The sequence below is a fragment of the Pristiophorus japonicus genome, chromosome 17 (genome assembly GCF_044704955.1).
Source record: "Pristiophorus japonicus isolate sPriJap1 chromosome 17, sPriJap1.hap1, whole genome shotgun sequence".
NCBI classification, from domain to species: Eukaryota; Metazoa; Chordata; class Chondrichthyes; family Pristiophoridae; genus Pristiophorus; species Pristiophorus japonicus.
The window spans coordinates 89,522,358-89,536,492 of NC_091993.1; the positions used below are offsets into that span (position 1 = coordinate 89,522,358).

General features: G+C 44.3%; 1 protein-coding gene across 3 annotated transcripts in view; it reads right to left on the bottom strand.

Moving 5' to 3' along the window:
- Positions 1-1,962: 1,962 nt before the first annotated feature.
- Positions 1,963-14,135, bottom strand: part of igfn1.1 (immunoglobulin like and fibronectin type III domain containing 1, tandem duplicate 1) — a 74,816-nt gene continuing 62,643 nt past the window's right edge. For all 3 annotated transcript variants that reach the window (XM_070858927.1, XM_070858928.1, XM_070858929.1), the window contains 3 exons: positions 13,373-13,672; positions 7,713-8,039; positions 1,963-4,270 (listed from right to left, as the gene is read on the bottom strand). In XM_070858927.1, the coding sequence (XP_070715028.1) occupies positions 4,266-4,270; positions 7,713-8,039; positions 13,373-13,672 (632 nt within the window). In that variant the 3' untranslated portion in view covers positions 1,963-4,265. The remainder of the gene's footprint in view (positions 4,271-7,712; positions 8,040-13,372; positions 13,673-14,135) is intronic.

Consider the following 14,135-nt stretch of genomic DNA (forward strand, 5'->3'; position numbering starts at 1 on the left):
GTACAATTGTTGAAGTTCACCCATGTGATCTTTAAATGTTTTCCATTGCCTATCCACCATCAACCCTTTAAGTATCATTTGCCAGTCTATTCCAGCCAACTCACGTCTCATACCATCGAAGTTACCTTTCCTTAAGTTCAGGACCCTAGTCTCTGAATTAACTGTGTCACTCTCCAACTTAATAAAGAATTCTACCATATTGTGGTCACTCTTCCCCAAGGGGCCTCGCACAACAAGATTGCTAATTAGTCCTTTCTCATTACACATCACCAAGTCTAGGATGGCCAGCCCTCTAGTTGGTTCCTTGACATATTGGTCTTGAAAACCATCTCTAATACACTCCAGAAATCCTCCTCCACCGTATTGCTATCAGCTTGGTTAGCCCAATCTATATGTAGATTAAAGTTGCCCATGATAACTGCTGTACCTTTATTGCACGCATCCCTAATTTCTTGTTTGATGCTGTCCCCAACCTCACTACTACTGCTTGGTGGTCTGTACACAACTCCCATTAGCGTTTTCTGCCCTTTGGTATTCCGCAGCTCCACCCATACAGATTCCACATCATCCAAGCTAATGTCCTTCTTTACTATTGTGTTAATTTCTTCTTTAACCAGCAATGCTACCCATCTCATTTTCCTTTCTGTCTATCCTTGCTGAATGTTGAATACCCCTGGATGTTGAGTTCCCAGCCTTGGCCACCCTGGAGCCATATTATATCATATTCATTAATTGCTGCCTGTGCAGTTAATTCGTCCACCTTATTATGAATACTCCTCGCATTGAGGCACAGAGCCTTCAGGCTTGTCTTTTTAACACACTTTGCCCCTTTAGAATTTTGCTGTAATGTGGCCCTTTTTGATTTTTGCCTTGGGTTTCTCTGCCCTCCACTTTTACTTTTCTTATTTCTATCTTTTGCTTCTGCCCCCATTCTACTTTCCTCTGTCTCCCTGCATAGGTTCCCATCCCCCTGCCATATTAGTTTAACCCTCCCCAACAGCACTAGCAAACACTCCCCCTCGGACATTGGTTCTGGTCCTGCCCAGGTGCAGACCGTCCTGTTTGTACTGGTCCCACCTCCCCCAGAACCAGTTCCAATGTCCCAGGAATTTGAATCCCTCCCTTCTGCACTGCTCCTCAAGCCACGTATTCATCTGAGCTATCCTGCGATTCCTACTCTGACTAACATGTGGCACTGGTAGCAATCCTGAGATTACTACCTTTGAGGTCCTACTTTTTAATTTAACTCCTAGCTCCCTAAATACACCTTGTAGGACCTCATCCTGTTTTTTTTTTACCTGTATTGTTGGTACCTTTATGCACCATGACAGCTGGCTGTTCACCCTCCCCTCCAAAATGTTCTGCAACTGCTCCAAGACATAGGTTTCACAGATGCAAGTGTAATGCTATTTACCTACCATTTTATAAGACTTGCTTAAGATGCAAACAATTTTGTCCTTCCCCCAAATCCTTTTAATTTCAACTATTTATCTATAATATTATTTAAATTTTTCACAAGTAACAAACCTGTTTTCTGTCACATTTTGGCCATCACACTTTAGATGTCAGACTTTAATGATTCTTTTGGATCACTGTGAAGTAATTTGTGGGAGATTCTCTATTATAAAATAATTATCATTTTGGCCTTATCCCCTCCAACCCAAGGTCGATTTGCACTATTTCCAACATAACAACAGATATTCCACTTGAAAAAGACATTGATAATTTTCTCCAGTTTTGTCCTCAGTTTCTAAGGTTCTTTGAAACTCTAGATGTGCCACAGCATTTAACACACTCTAGATACATGTTATCTTATATTTATATATAACGTCCCATTATTACAACATTTGTAGCAAAATATTGAAGTAACAAAAGAAAGTAAGCAGGTTACCTGTATCATCTTATTCTATTTAGTGTTTAGGAACTGTAAAATCTTTCACCACAATGAAAACACTGTATCAGTCATAGACATCAACATTGCAACTTTTAATGTTTTATTTATGCAGTTCAGCAAAGACAAATTAAGAACGTTAACAAAGCTTTAGTTTTTGTATTGCAGCAGCAGCATTTAAATACTTTGGTGAACATTATGCTTCCAGCAATCTTGATCTGTCCTGGAAGATCTACTTTTGTGCAATTTGCACATCACAAACCAGCTGATAACAATTTCTAAGTATATTTCTCTTTAATCTGAATAAATGTTAACCAGTCTATTTTTATTTGCACTTTCATTCTTTTCTCATACATGAAGACAATATTATTTTTTTAATATAGCGTGCTACAGTCCAAAAAAGGGAATTACTATCTTTTAGGGCTTATGGGTTTTAAGTATTTTGAACAACTTCATTAAACTACCATATACAAGAATTAAAAAGCAAGTGATAACCAGTTAACTAAAAATAATAGAGATTAATTTCAACTTCAATATATATTTCTCAAAGTAAGCTGATATTTTGGCTGTTTATAGTTTATCATCCAGTCCTTATAGTCACTGCATTGAGATTAAAGTAGCATCACAAAATACTTTTAAAGTCGAAAACAACACATTATTGTTGTCTTCCTACATATATATCTCAAATCCTACAGTCTTTTTACAATATACTTCCAGTTATTGTAACGTCAAGCATTGCATTATTTATCCATTAAATGTGTATCAGGTGACTGCGATACTAAAAGTAATTTATTTCATAGTACAGGTATCTATAAATGCTTGGTGGACAAGGAGCTATAGTACAAGGAGAGAGGAAGGGAGGCTTCTGAATGATAGCTATAAAATATAATTTTTTATCCTAAAGTAACATATTGTAAGTGAACTTGGAAGATCAGCTTTTTGGGTAAAATTAACATGTATCCCACAGCTACCCACTCATTATTTTGTTTCAATTCAAGAGCTTATTTTACAATATTTTTTGTTTAGTTTTAATGAGAGGATACCATACACATGGAGTACTGGTCAGAGTTGTATGAGGCAGTTTTCAAGTCTCACACGTTTGGACTCCACCTCAACAATTCTCAAAGTGAGAAAATAACTCTGGTTGAAACCACTGTAAATTTCCTGTGCTTGAGAAATAGTGCAAATTCATAACGTCAGATTTTAAAATTTGAAGCTTTTCACTACAGTTAGCATTCAAAAGAAGCATCTTAAGTCAATGTCCAATTTTAACAGACAAAACATATGTTTTCACACTGGGTTGCATGGATCATCGGGTCAGTGAGGGATCCTAAAGAGTTTGTGACCATCAGATTTCTGACTGGGGCGAGATATTTCACATGTGATACATGGGACAGTCTGTATTTGTATGGCATTGTTCTGTGTTTATTAACTTCCCCATACATTTTGTTGTTTTTCTATGAGTAGGTGGCAATGTATTTTGTGGGTACCTGGAAATCAATTAATATTAGCAGGAGCTCCCCCACATAGAGAAGTTTGAAAATTATTGCTTTAGAACATTACTCTCCATACATTTCTTATGGTGTTTTATTTCATATACCATACTCATGTTTACATAATTATAAAATGTTCTTGATTAATTATATATTAAACTCAAAATCCTTCAAAAGAATAATCTTTTACAATTTCTATTATTCAACATTGACGAGAAACAGAGATCTGGGTGATATATTTAAGTTACATGTTCTGATTATTGTGCAATAGCATAATATTAAGTGTCACAGTGACCTAATTTATGGCTAGTTTGTGACCAGAAGTTAACAAATTACTGGCTTTATAACTGTGTATGAAATAGAGCAGACTGTGTCATTCAACATAGCAAAATATCAAACAGTACTATCCAGTGTAGCCCTGCACATATTTCGGGTTTGAAGAAACACAATATACCATGCAACTGGCACTGCACAGCTTCAAGGAACCACGAGTGACTACCGGAAGAAGTTGGTATGCCATCTTAACTCAACTGACAATAAAACCTGGTTTATTAGGAATATGGAATATCTAGTATTAAAAAAAAATCAGTGTCTGATCATTAATCAATACAAATACCGCACACAACAAAGTGCAAAGCATAGTTTTATAATTGGAAGTAAATCACATTTTACAATCCTTCCCGTAGAGTATATTTTTATTTCTGCATATTTCATTATCATTTCTTCAGATGTATTCATTCATTCCACGGACAGCTCACTAGTTATCAAACTGTACTGTCAGTCAGAAATGGGAGTTTAATGATTTGAGGTTATGATTTAATCTAAATTGTTCCTTCCGCTTGGTCTGCTTATCTAACAACAATGTTCTTTGCGAAGTTGCTTCATTCTGTTGAACGAAGAAAAATGAAGCAATCACTTTATGTGGGGTCTCTTTGATTATTATTCATTATATCACATGCATCAGTATACTAAAATACTATTATATGAGATTTTCGATCAAAACGCATATTTTCTTTGCTTAATTAATACAAAGGTATATACATGTATGAAAGGAAAAGGCAGGCAAAACACTGAGAAAATTATTGATCAGTTTCTTCAAGCTATATTGAAACAAAGTTGAACCACGCAATTTTATGGTGCAAGCTGGTTAGCATTATGTACAGTTTAAGCTAAAATGGTGGTGTTTGGTATGAGGTTTATTGCATTGAACTGGCTCCACAGGGGAATATTTGATGTGCCTGGAGTTGGTGGGGTAGATCTTGACTTTGTGTGACACTCCTGTGAAGCACCTTGGGACATTTTACTATGTTGAAGGCGCTATATAAATACAAGTTATTGTTATTGTTGATAGTGTAAAATGGGTGAAGGCAAGTCGGCAGCCCATTTCTCCACATTTTGAATTTGATTCAAGTCAATTGAAATAAAAATTGGGAGAGATGTAAAACAGGTTGCTGACTCTCTATCACCCTTTGCACACTATTGCACAAAAGTCAAGATCTACCCCAGTCAGTCAGGCCTGAACCATGATAAATGACTGTTCCCGTGCTGGTCAATGAAAATTTGACAATGGGAATAACTGGGCAATGCTACACCAATAATGGTTTCAGTAAGAACTAGAAATCCACCATGGAAAGTATGAGGGAGAAAATATATATTTTATAATCACATATCTGAGACAAGGAATGAAAGACTTGTGTAACATAGATGACTGGAAAGAAGAGGTTTTGGGGAGGGAAGAACAAACAAAGTTACTTGCATCTTAAGCAAAGTTGCAAAGGAGCAGGTAAATGGTATTAGAAATAGGCCCCAAGTTTCCACATGATTTGCTCCTGATTTTTAGGAGCAACTGGTGTAGAACGGAATATCTTAGAAATCAGAATTCTCATCATTTAGTTTGCTCCAGTTCTAGTCAGTTAGAACAGTTTCACTTTGGAACATAATTTTTTTTTCAAAAGGAGGCGTGTCCAGCCACTTACGCCTGTTTTCAAAGTTTCGTCAGTGAAAACTTACTCCAAACTAACTTAGAATGGAATAAGTGAAGATTTTTGTACGCTCGAAAAAACCTTGTCTACACTTTAGAAAATCAGGCGTAGGTTACAAATCAGGCGTAGGGAATGGGGGGGGGGGGTTTAAAGGGAAGTTTACAAACATTAAACACTTCAGTTTTATAAATAATCAATAATAAATGATAAATACATCAATAAATCAACCAATAAATCAATCAAAAAAAATTAATAAGAAATAAAAAAAATGTAAATTTATAAATAAAACATTTTCTACTTACCGACTGCAGCACCGGGAGCCCTCCAACAGCATGCTGGGATGCCCCCCCCCCCCCCCCCAGTGTGTCTCTGTCAGTGTCTCTATCTCTCTGTCTGTCTGTGTGTGTCTCTCATTCTCTGTCTGTCAGTGTCTGTGTTTCTGACAGCGAGGGGAGGGGGAGGAGGGGGGTAGAGGGAGAGAGGGGGGGGAGCAGAGGGAGAGAAGGGGGAGGGATGGGGGAGAAGGGGGAGGGATGGGGGAGGGATGGGGGAGAAGGGGGAGGGGGGGAGAAGGGGGAGGGGGGGAGAAGGGGGAGGGGGGAGAAGGGGATAAAGGGGAGATGGGGGGAAGGAGATGGGGGGGAAAGGAGATGGGGGGAAAGGAGATGGGAGGGAGGAGATGGGGGGAGGAGATGGGGGGGAAAGGGGAGAAGGGGAGAGGGGGGAGAAGGGGATAAAGGGGAGATGGGGGGAAGGAGATGGGGGGGAAAGGAGATGGGGGAAAGGAGATGGGATGGAGGAGATGGGGGGGAGGAGATGGGGGGGAAGGAGATTGGGGGGGGAAGGAGATTGGGGGGGGAAAGGAGATTGGGGGGGGAAAGGAGAAGGGGGGGAAAGGAGAAGGGGGAGGGAGGCTGAACGGGCCGGGCCCGAAACTTCGGGCAGGGCCCGTACCCAGCACCAGATTTACAGGTAGGTGGTGTTGGGTCGGGTCGGGGGGAGCATGGGTCGGGGGGGGTGGTGGGAGTGAGGTCGGTTCGGTTCGGGTCAGGGGGAGGAAGGGAGAGGGAGGTCAGGTCGGGGGGAGGGAGGTCAGGTCGGATCCAGTCCGGAGGCGGGGGGTGGGGGGGGGGAGCGGGAGTCGGGGTCGGTGTCGGGTCCGGTCTAGAGGCGGGGATGGGGCGGGGCGGGGGGGGGTGGGAGCAGGAGTCGGGTCAGGTCCAGTCCGGGGGGTCGGGTCGGGTCTGGGGGGGGGGGGGAAGCGGGAGTCAGGTCAGTGTCGGGTCCGGTCCGGAGGCGGGGGCGGAGCGGGGGGGTGGGGGGAGCAGGAGTCGGGTCAGGTCCAGTCCGGGGGGTCGGGTCGGGAAGCGGGAGTCAGGTCAGTGTCGGGTCCGGTCCGGGGGCGGGAGGGGGAGGGGGGGGGAAGCGGGAGCCAGGTCGGTGTCGGGTCCGGTCCGGAGGCAGGAAGCGTGAGTCGAGTCGGGTCGGGAGGAAGCAGGTGCTGGTTGTGGGAGGAGTCTTATTCACGCAGCCCCAGTGAGGCCATTCAGCCAGGGCTAGGGGCTGCGTGCTTCGGCCCCTCCCACACAGTTTTGGGCGCCTGGAGCTACTGCACATGCGCGCCCACTGTAGCGCGCATGTGCAGAGGTCCCGGCACTGTTTTCAGCGCAGGGACCTGGCTCTGTCTCCTACAGCTCCTGCTGCACTGCGCCAAGAGCCAGAGGGCTTGCAGGGAGCTGGAGAATCTGGAGGGTTTTTTTTAGGCGCACTTTGTAGCACGAAAAACGGGCGTCCAGGTCGGGACTGCGCCGTTCTAGGCGCGGCTCGAAACTTGCGCCCAATGTAGCTGTGAGGCTAATATCTTTCAGTATCAGCGTGCAATATTATTACCTTAAATCAATCATGGGATACATTACTCTATTACAGTGATAAGCAAACTGCTATTGTGAGTAGGATTCAGTAACATCTTGGTAAACATCAAAAGACGCACTAGTGAGCAACAGCACGGACAATCTATTAGTATAATTGAAGTTTTACAGTTTTCAATTATCTTCAAAATATTTTCACAAATCCTTCTGTCAACTGGAATGAAGATGCAAATAGGTTGTAGGTCTCTTTGCCATGCTTAACGCAAAATGAGTTGGACTGTTCGATTTCTCTTAATGTATCGAGTCCCCATCCCCTTGCCCCCAGCCCTGGATTTCCTTCAACTATAGGGTCAGGATTCAATCATTAGCCAAAATTAGCATATGAACCTATTACCTGATAATATAGGCATTTTTTATCATCAATACTCCCAGGCTGTCCTTATATAAAGAATAAAAATCCTGAAATGCCTGTAATTACCTCTAACTGTTAATCTGGTAGAGCATGCAGCTCTTCCAACCGAATTCTCTGCAATGGCCGTGTATTCTCCAGTTTCTTTTGGGCTTGCGTCAAAAATGCAAAGGGAACAAACCCCACAGACATTTGTTGACCAGAAGTTTGCATCATCCATGATATTTATGTTATTTTTGCACCAAGATACTTTAGGTGGAGGGGACCCTTTGACAGCGCAGGTCATGTTGATGTCAGATCCACTGGGTGCAATATGACTCTTTAACTTCACACTGAATTCAGGGGCTCTCGTATTGTTCAGAGCCTTGTAGTTTGGCAATTTTAAAGTAATTGGATCTGTAAAAAGAAATGGAAATAAATTAATTGCTATCAAAAGCAAGTCCTTGCACTATTTCAGATCTGCAACATCAACACTTTTGGACCACATCAAAAGAGAAACAGTTTCTCTCAAGTCTAGCTACTTTGATAAGGCAAGTGTTGCCAGTTTTCATGGAACAGCACAAAGCTGGAGCTCACAGCTGAAAAAGTGTTCGAAAAATCTGATGTGATGCAAAAGAACATGTGTTAGTCAGTCGTAGGGTAACATTGACAATGTGTGCAGAGAATGAAGGCCTCCATCCTGCAGGGCAAAGCATAGTTGACGGAGACCATTATAGGGAACCAAATGCCTGAATATTTAAACAAAATATGTGGATATTATTGCCAAATTGTAATACCTTTTTACATAATTTACTAGCTGCACATCTATGAAGGTTCGTAGGATGAAAATGAGATGCTTGAGAAACCTGGCTGTGAGTCTTGCCCTGGTTTACCCATTTTAATAGCAACTGTTATGGTACTAATTGATTCAGTTTTCCAGTTAGTGAGTTTCTTCAAAAGGATTTTTTTAGCCTCACTGGCAGCAGTCTGGTCAACGAGGACTTGCCTGCAATAATGTTTATTTTATACCTCTAACTCGCCAAGTAAAGGCAAAGGGTGTTAACCCAGGCCCAGATAGTTGGCACAGCATTTAGAAGGACTTATTTATAGATCCATGGTGCTAGAACCAAAACATTTTGTGCTGTTTCGTAAAGTTGACTCATTCATTTAAAAAACAGAAATAAAACGGAAACCACACAATGCAAGTTTTAAACATTTTGTGCATATTTTTCTCATTTATTTTGCATTGAAAATTATATCTAGATTATAATTTCTTAATTAGTTCTGGCCTTCTTTCCACTTGTAATGATTTATTTAAACATTCAAACATTGTGATTTTGCATTTTCAGTGAGGGGGAATGAACTGTGCAGTTGAACAGGCACCAGGGTTTGTCAGCAGCTTACTGCTCATTGGTTTGAAGTGCCCCTGAGCCGAGTACCACTCAGCTGATCAGGTGCCAGTGAGCACAGCCCAACTTGGCAATGACCCCCACTGGGTTCAAGTGAATAGAATTGTGACAGCAGCAATGAGTGTGTATGAACACTCAAATATTAGATCTTCTGAGATCAAACAAATAGAACTCGCAACAGCAATGAGTGTGAATGAACATTAAAATGTTAGATTGGCCTCACGGTCTCTGTGATGGCATCCACGCAGCATACGTCATTGTAAGCCTTGTAAAAGGCCCGGCATGGGCTGTGCATGTGCAAAAGCCCGCAACTTGCAATCTGTCAAGATTCACCTTAACATCATCCGCCTGCGACCCAAAAACATTTGCCCAATTACTGCCCTTAAACCTGATAAAAGCAGGCATAGAGCCTGAATTTAGCAGCGTACGGTTTAATATAAATGCTAAATTAAAATTTAAAAACATACACCAACACTTGACATTAGTTTATGCAAATTTTGGCCCGGATTAAAATGTTTTAAATTATTTTTCAAAAAGTTACATTTTTATTTTAATTTTTTGTGGGGAATCCCCATAAGCACAATAGAAATTCTCCTTTGTGATTGGAGGACCTGGTTCACATGATCTAAAGGGACGCTTCCGACCACCTGCGTTCCTGGGATCTTGGGCCTTTACACAGGCGTGTGCCTGCAGGCCCAGGACCCGAAGACTCAGAAGTCCGGGAGCCAGCAGATAGGTTTGTATTTTTATTCGGGTTGGAGGCATACTCTGCAGGTATGCCTCCGACCGCAAGTTTTGGCCCTATTTCTTTCATTGTCTTCAGCAAGCTGATTCAGATGCCCTGTCTGAATTATACTCTACATCTCCTTGCCATATTGTCCTGTAACTTGAATCCCTTGAAAGCTATGTTTAGTTCAATAGTAGCATTTGTACTGTAAATATTATATTAAGATTCCGTCTGTGACGGTATAATCAGAATTCCTGAAATTTGGCGCAAGGTTTTTTCAGGACTAAACAAGTAACAGCAGGTTTGAGTTCTAATTCTGCCCTGATTCTATGTTGGACAGATTGGGAAGTTTTAATGTTTACAGCCAGGTTAGGTTCATACCTAAGAATGAAAGGTCTGGAGCGGGATTTTCGGTTCTGCTCATTTCGGAGCGGTAATGGCGGCGAGGCGGTAAAGTTTGCACCTGGGAACAGTTTGCGCCTCAGTCAGCAAAATTCATTAGCTGGGCCCAGAGTGTGGGAATGAGCACTCAGGGAGCACACCTCTCTTATGCTAGCTGAGCAAGCGAAAATCCCAAGCTAAACAGCTGGCTTCGGAGCGCTCTAAGAATGGTCTGGAGGGGGAAAAGTGACTGAAAATGAAACTTTAAAAACATTCCCAATAAATAGCTCACGCCACCACAACATAAATCGCAAAAAAGTAAAATAAAAAGCAATCACACTTACCTGAGGTCGACATTACTTACCTAACTGCTCCCACTACAGCTTGAAATGCCCGCTTTCAGCAGGGCGCTCTACGGAGCACTACAGATCGGTTGGCAGCCAAAAATCGAGTCGGTGTCACAACCAGGGGCATTGCACACCAGCTCGCCTCTTCCAGGCAGTAATGCTGTGCACTCCGTCGAAACTGGCACCGAAAGTCCCTGAGGGGCACTGGAAGCTGGCCACCCGCCTGGAAGTCTTTACTGCCGCCATTGCCGCCCCTCTGGGGTGCTAACAGGAGTGGCAGAAGACCGAAAATCCAGCCCATTAATTTTAATATTAAAATGGAACTAAGTATGAACTAGATTTATTCTACATGGAGCTGATCCCAATGCACAAAACTCCTGTCAAACTTGGTGTCAATTAAGCAGCCTCACTTAGGGCCCAAGTTTCGGCCTCAGTTGCTCCTGATTTTTTGGAGCAACTGGTGTAGAACGGAGTATCTTAGAAATTCAAATTCTCAGCATTTAGTTTGCTCCAGTTCTAGTCAGTTAGAACAGTTTCACTTTGGAACAGAATTTTTTTTCCAAAAGGGGGCATGTCCGGCCACTTACGCCTGTTTTCAAAGTTTCGGCAGTGAAAACTTACTCCAAACTAACTTAGAATGGAGTAAGTGAAGATTTTTGTACTCTCCAAAAAACCTTGTCTACACTTTAGAAAATCAGGCGTAGGTTACAAATCAGGCATAGGGAATGGGGGTGGGGGGGTGGTTTAAAGGGAAGTTTACAAACATTAAACACTTCAGTTTTACAAATAAAGAGCTATCATCAATAATAAATGATAAAAACATCAATAAATCAACCAATAAATCAATAAAAAAAATTGATAAGAAATATATATTTTTTTAAATCAGTAAATAAAACATTTTCTACTTACCGACTGCAGCACCGGGAGCCCTCCAACAGCGTGCTGGGATGCCCCACCCCCCCAGTGTGTCTCTGTCAGTGTCTCTATCTCTCTGTCTGTCTGTCTGTGTGTGTCTCTCACTCTCTGTCTGTCAGTGTCTGTGTTTCTGAGGCGAGGGGAGGGGGAGGAGGGGCGGCAGGGGGAGGGAGGCAGAGGGGGAGGGGGGGAGAAGGGGAGTGGGGGGGAGAAGGGGAAGGGGGGGAGGAGGAGAAGGGGAAGGGGTGAAGGAGGAGAAGGGGAAGGGGGGAGGAGGAGAAGGGGAAGAGGGGGAGGAGGAGAAGGGGAAGGGGGGAGGAGGAGAAGGGGAAGGGGGCAGGAGAGGAGAAGGGGAAGAGGGAGGAGAAGGGGAAGGGGGGAGGAGAGGAGAAAGGGGGGGAGAGGAGAAGGGGAAAGAGGGGGGGAGAAGGAGAAGGGGGAAAGGAGAAGGGGGGGAAGGAAAAGGAGAGGGGGGGAAGGAGAGGGGGGAAAGGAGAAGGGGGGAAAAGGAGAGGGGGAAAAGGAGAAGGGGGAAAAGGAGAAGGGGGAAAAGGAGAAGGGGGGGAAGGAGAAGGGGAAAGAAGAAGGAAGGGGAGAAAGGAAGGGGGGGAGAAAGGAAGGGAGGGAGAAGGGAGGGGGGAAAGGAGAAGGGGGGGAAAGGAGAAGGGGTGAAAGGAGAAGGGGGGAAAGGAGAAGGGGGAAGGAGAAGGGGGGGTTGGAGAAGGGGGAGGGAGGCTGAACGGGCCGGGCCCAGCCGGGCCCAAGACTTCGGGCAGGGCCCGTCCCCAGCACCAGATTTACAGGTAGGTGGCGTTGGGTCTGGTCGGGTCCGGGGTCGGGAGCGCATGTCAGTTCGGGGGTAGCACAGGTCGGGGTCGGGTCCGGTCGGTCCTGGGGTGGGGGGGGCGGTCGGGAGCACGGGTCGGGTCAGGGGGGGAGGAGGGAGGTCGGGTTGGTTCGGGTCGGGAGGGAGCGCGGGTCGGGTCGGTTCGGGTCGGGGGGGAGCGAGGGAGGGCAGAGGGAGGTCGGGTCGGGTCGGTTCGTGTCGGGAGCGGGGGGAGGGAAATCAGGTTGGGTCGGGTCCGGTCCGGGTGGGGGGGTGGTCGGGAACGCAGGTCGTGGGGGGAGGGGGTGGGAGGGAGAGGGCGGTCAGGTCGGGTGGGGGGGGGGGGGAGCGCAGGTCGGGTCCTGTCCAGGGGCTCGGGTCGGGTCCGGTCCGGGGGCGGGGAAGCGGGAGTCGGGTCGGTGTCGGGGTCGGGTCCAGTCCGGGGGCGGGGGGGAAGCGGGAGTCGAGTCGGGTCGGGAGGAAGCAGGAGCTGGGCGTGGGAGGCAGCCCCAGTGAGGCCATTCGGCCAGGGCTAGGGGCTGCGTGCTTCGGGCCCCTCCCACAGTTTTGGGTGCCTGGAGCTACTGCGCATGCGCGCCCACTGTAGCACGCATGTGCAGAGGTCCCGGCACTGTTTTCAGCTCAGGGATCTATCTCCGCCCTCTACAGCTTGTGCTGCGCCGCGCCCAACTCCAGAGGACCAGCAGGGAGCCAGAGAATAGGTAAATTTTTTTTAGGCGCACTTTGTGGCGCGAAAAATGGGCGTCCAGGTCGGGGCTGCGCCGTTCTAGGCGCGGCCCGAAACTTCGGCCCTTAGAGTCGAGTGCGACAGAACCATGGGAAGTGGAATAATCACAACAGAGTTTTGGAAAGGGATATATGCATTTCAGAGGCTTACTTTAGATATATTGTTGAGCAGTTTGATACTGCTCTTCTCCGCTTTCATATGAGATCTGTTTAATATTATTGTTGGATAAAGTATGGAAATAAGTTTTTAAACGCTGTCATCTATCTTTTCATGTGCACAACAATTTGGTTAAAAAAAGTGCATGTAATTTTGAGGACCTGAAATTCAAGGGTGGCTTCTTTACCTTAAGTGTTCTTCCAGTTATCAATACTTAAAAATGGTTACAAAGACTACATACCTCTTTGCTTTGAAATGCACCATGGCTCTCGTGTATCAGAAGATTCACTGTAGCCCATATCATTTTTTGCCAGAACCCTGAAGTAGTATTTACACCCCGGAACAACATTTATGACTGTGAACTTGTTGTTAAAGATGTTATTGCCCACTGTGTGCCATTTCACTCTGCTCGAATCTCTTTTCATGACAACATAATGTAAATGATTATCGTGAGGTTCATCTCTGGATGGTTCCCAAGAAACTGTCACTGTGTTCGGGACATTTTCATTCAGTGTTACTGGACCTGGAGACTTGGGGATGGCTGCAAAATAAGGGATGCCAGAGTGTTACAGATAGCATAAAATACTTTTAATCAATTTTACAATAACATTTGGAAGGGTCATGATAATTACCTTCTGCAACACAAACTGCAAATTATTCAGATTTACTTGCAAATGTAGGCCTCGTGATTCACTTGAACAAGAAGGTTATCATTTAATTGTGTATTATGCCTCAATGTATTCTTACAATTCAGATGAGATTGCATAATGTTGTTTCAAATTAGGACTACACAATAATTCCTTGCTACAACTTTAGCACGGACCTGCAACTTAATTAAGTTTGTTTTCTAATAATCAATATCATCACTTCCTGCTAATATTCACATTGAGCCTCCTTAAGATTAATTCTAATTTGAAATAAAACAATCTTAAGAAATATGACAAAGACATCTGACAAAAATACTATGAAGAAAAAAATGACGTGTAGGAGTAATTTGCTCTCAA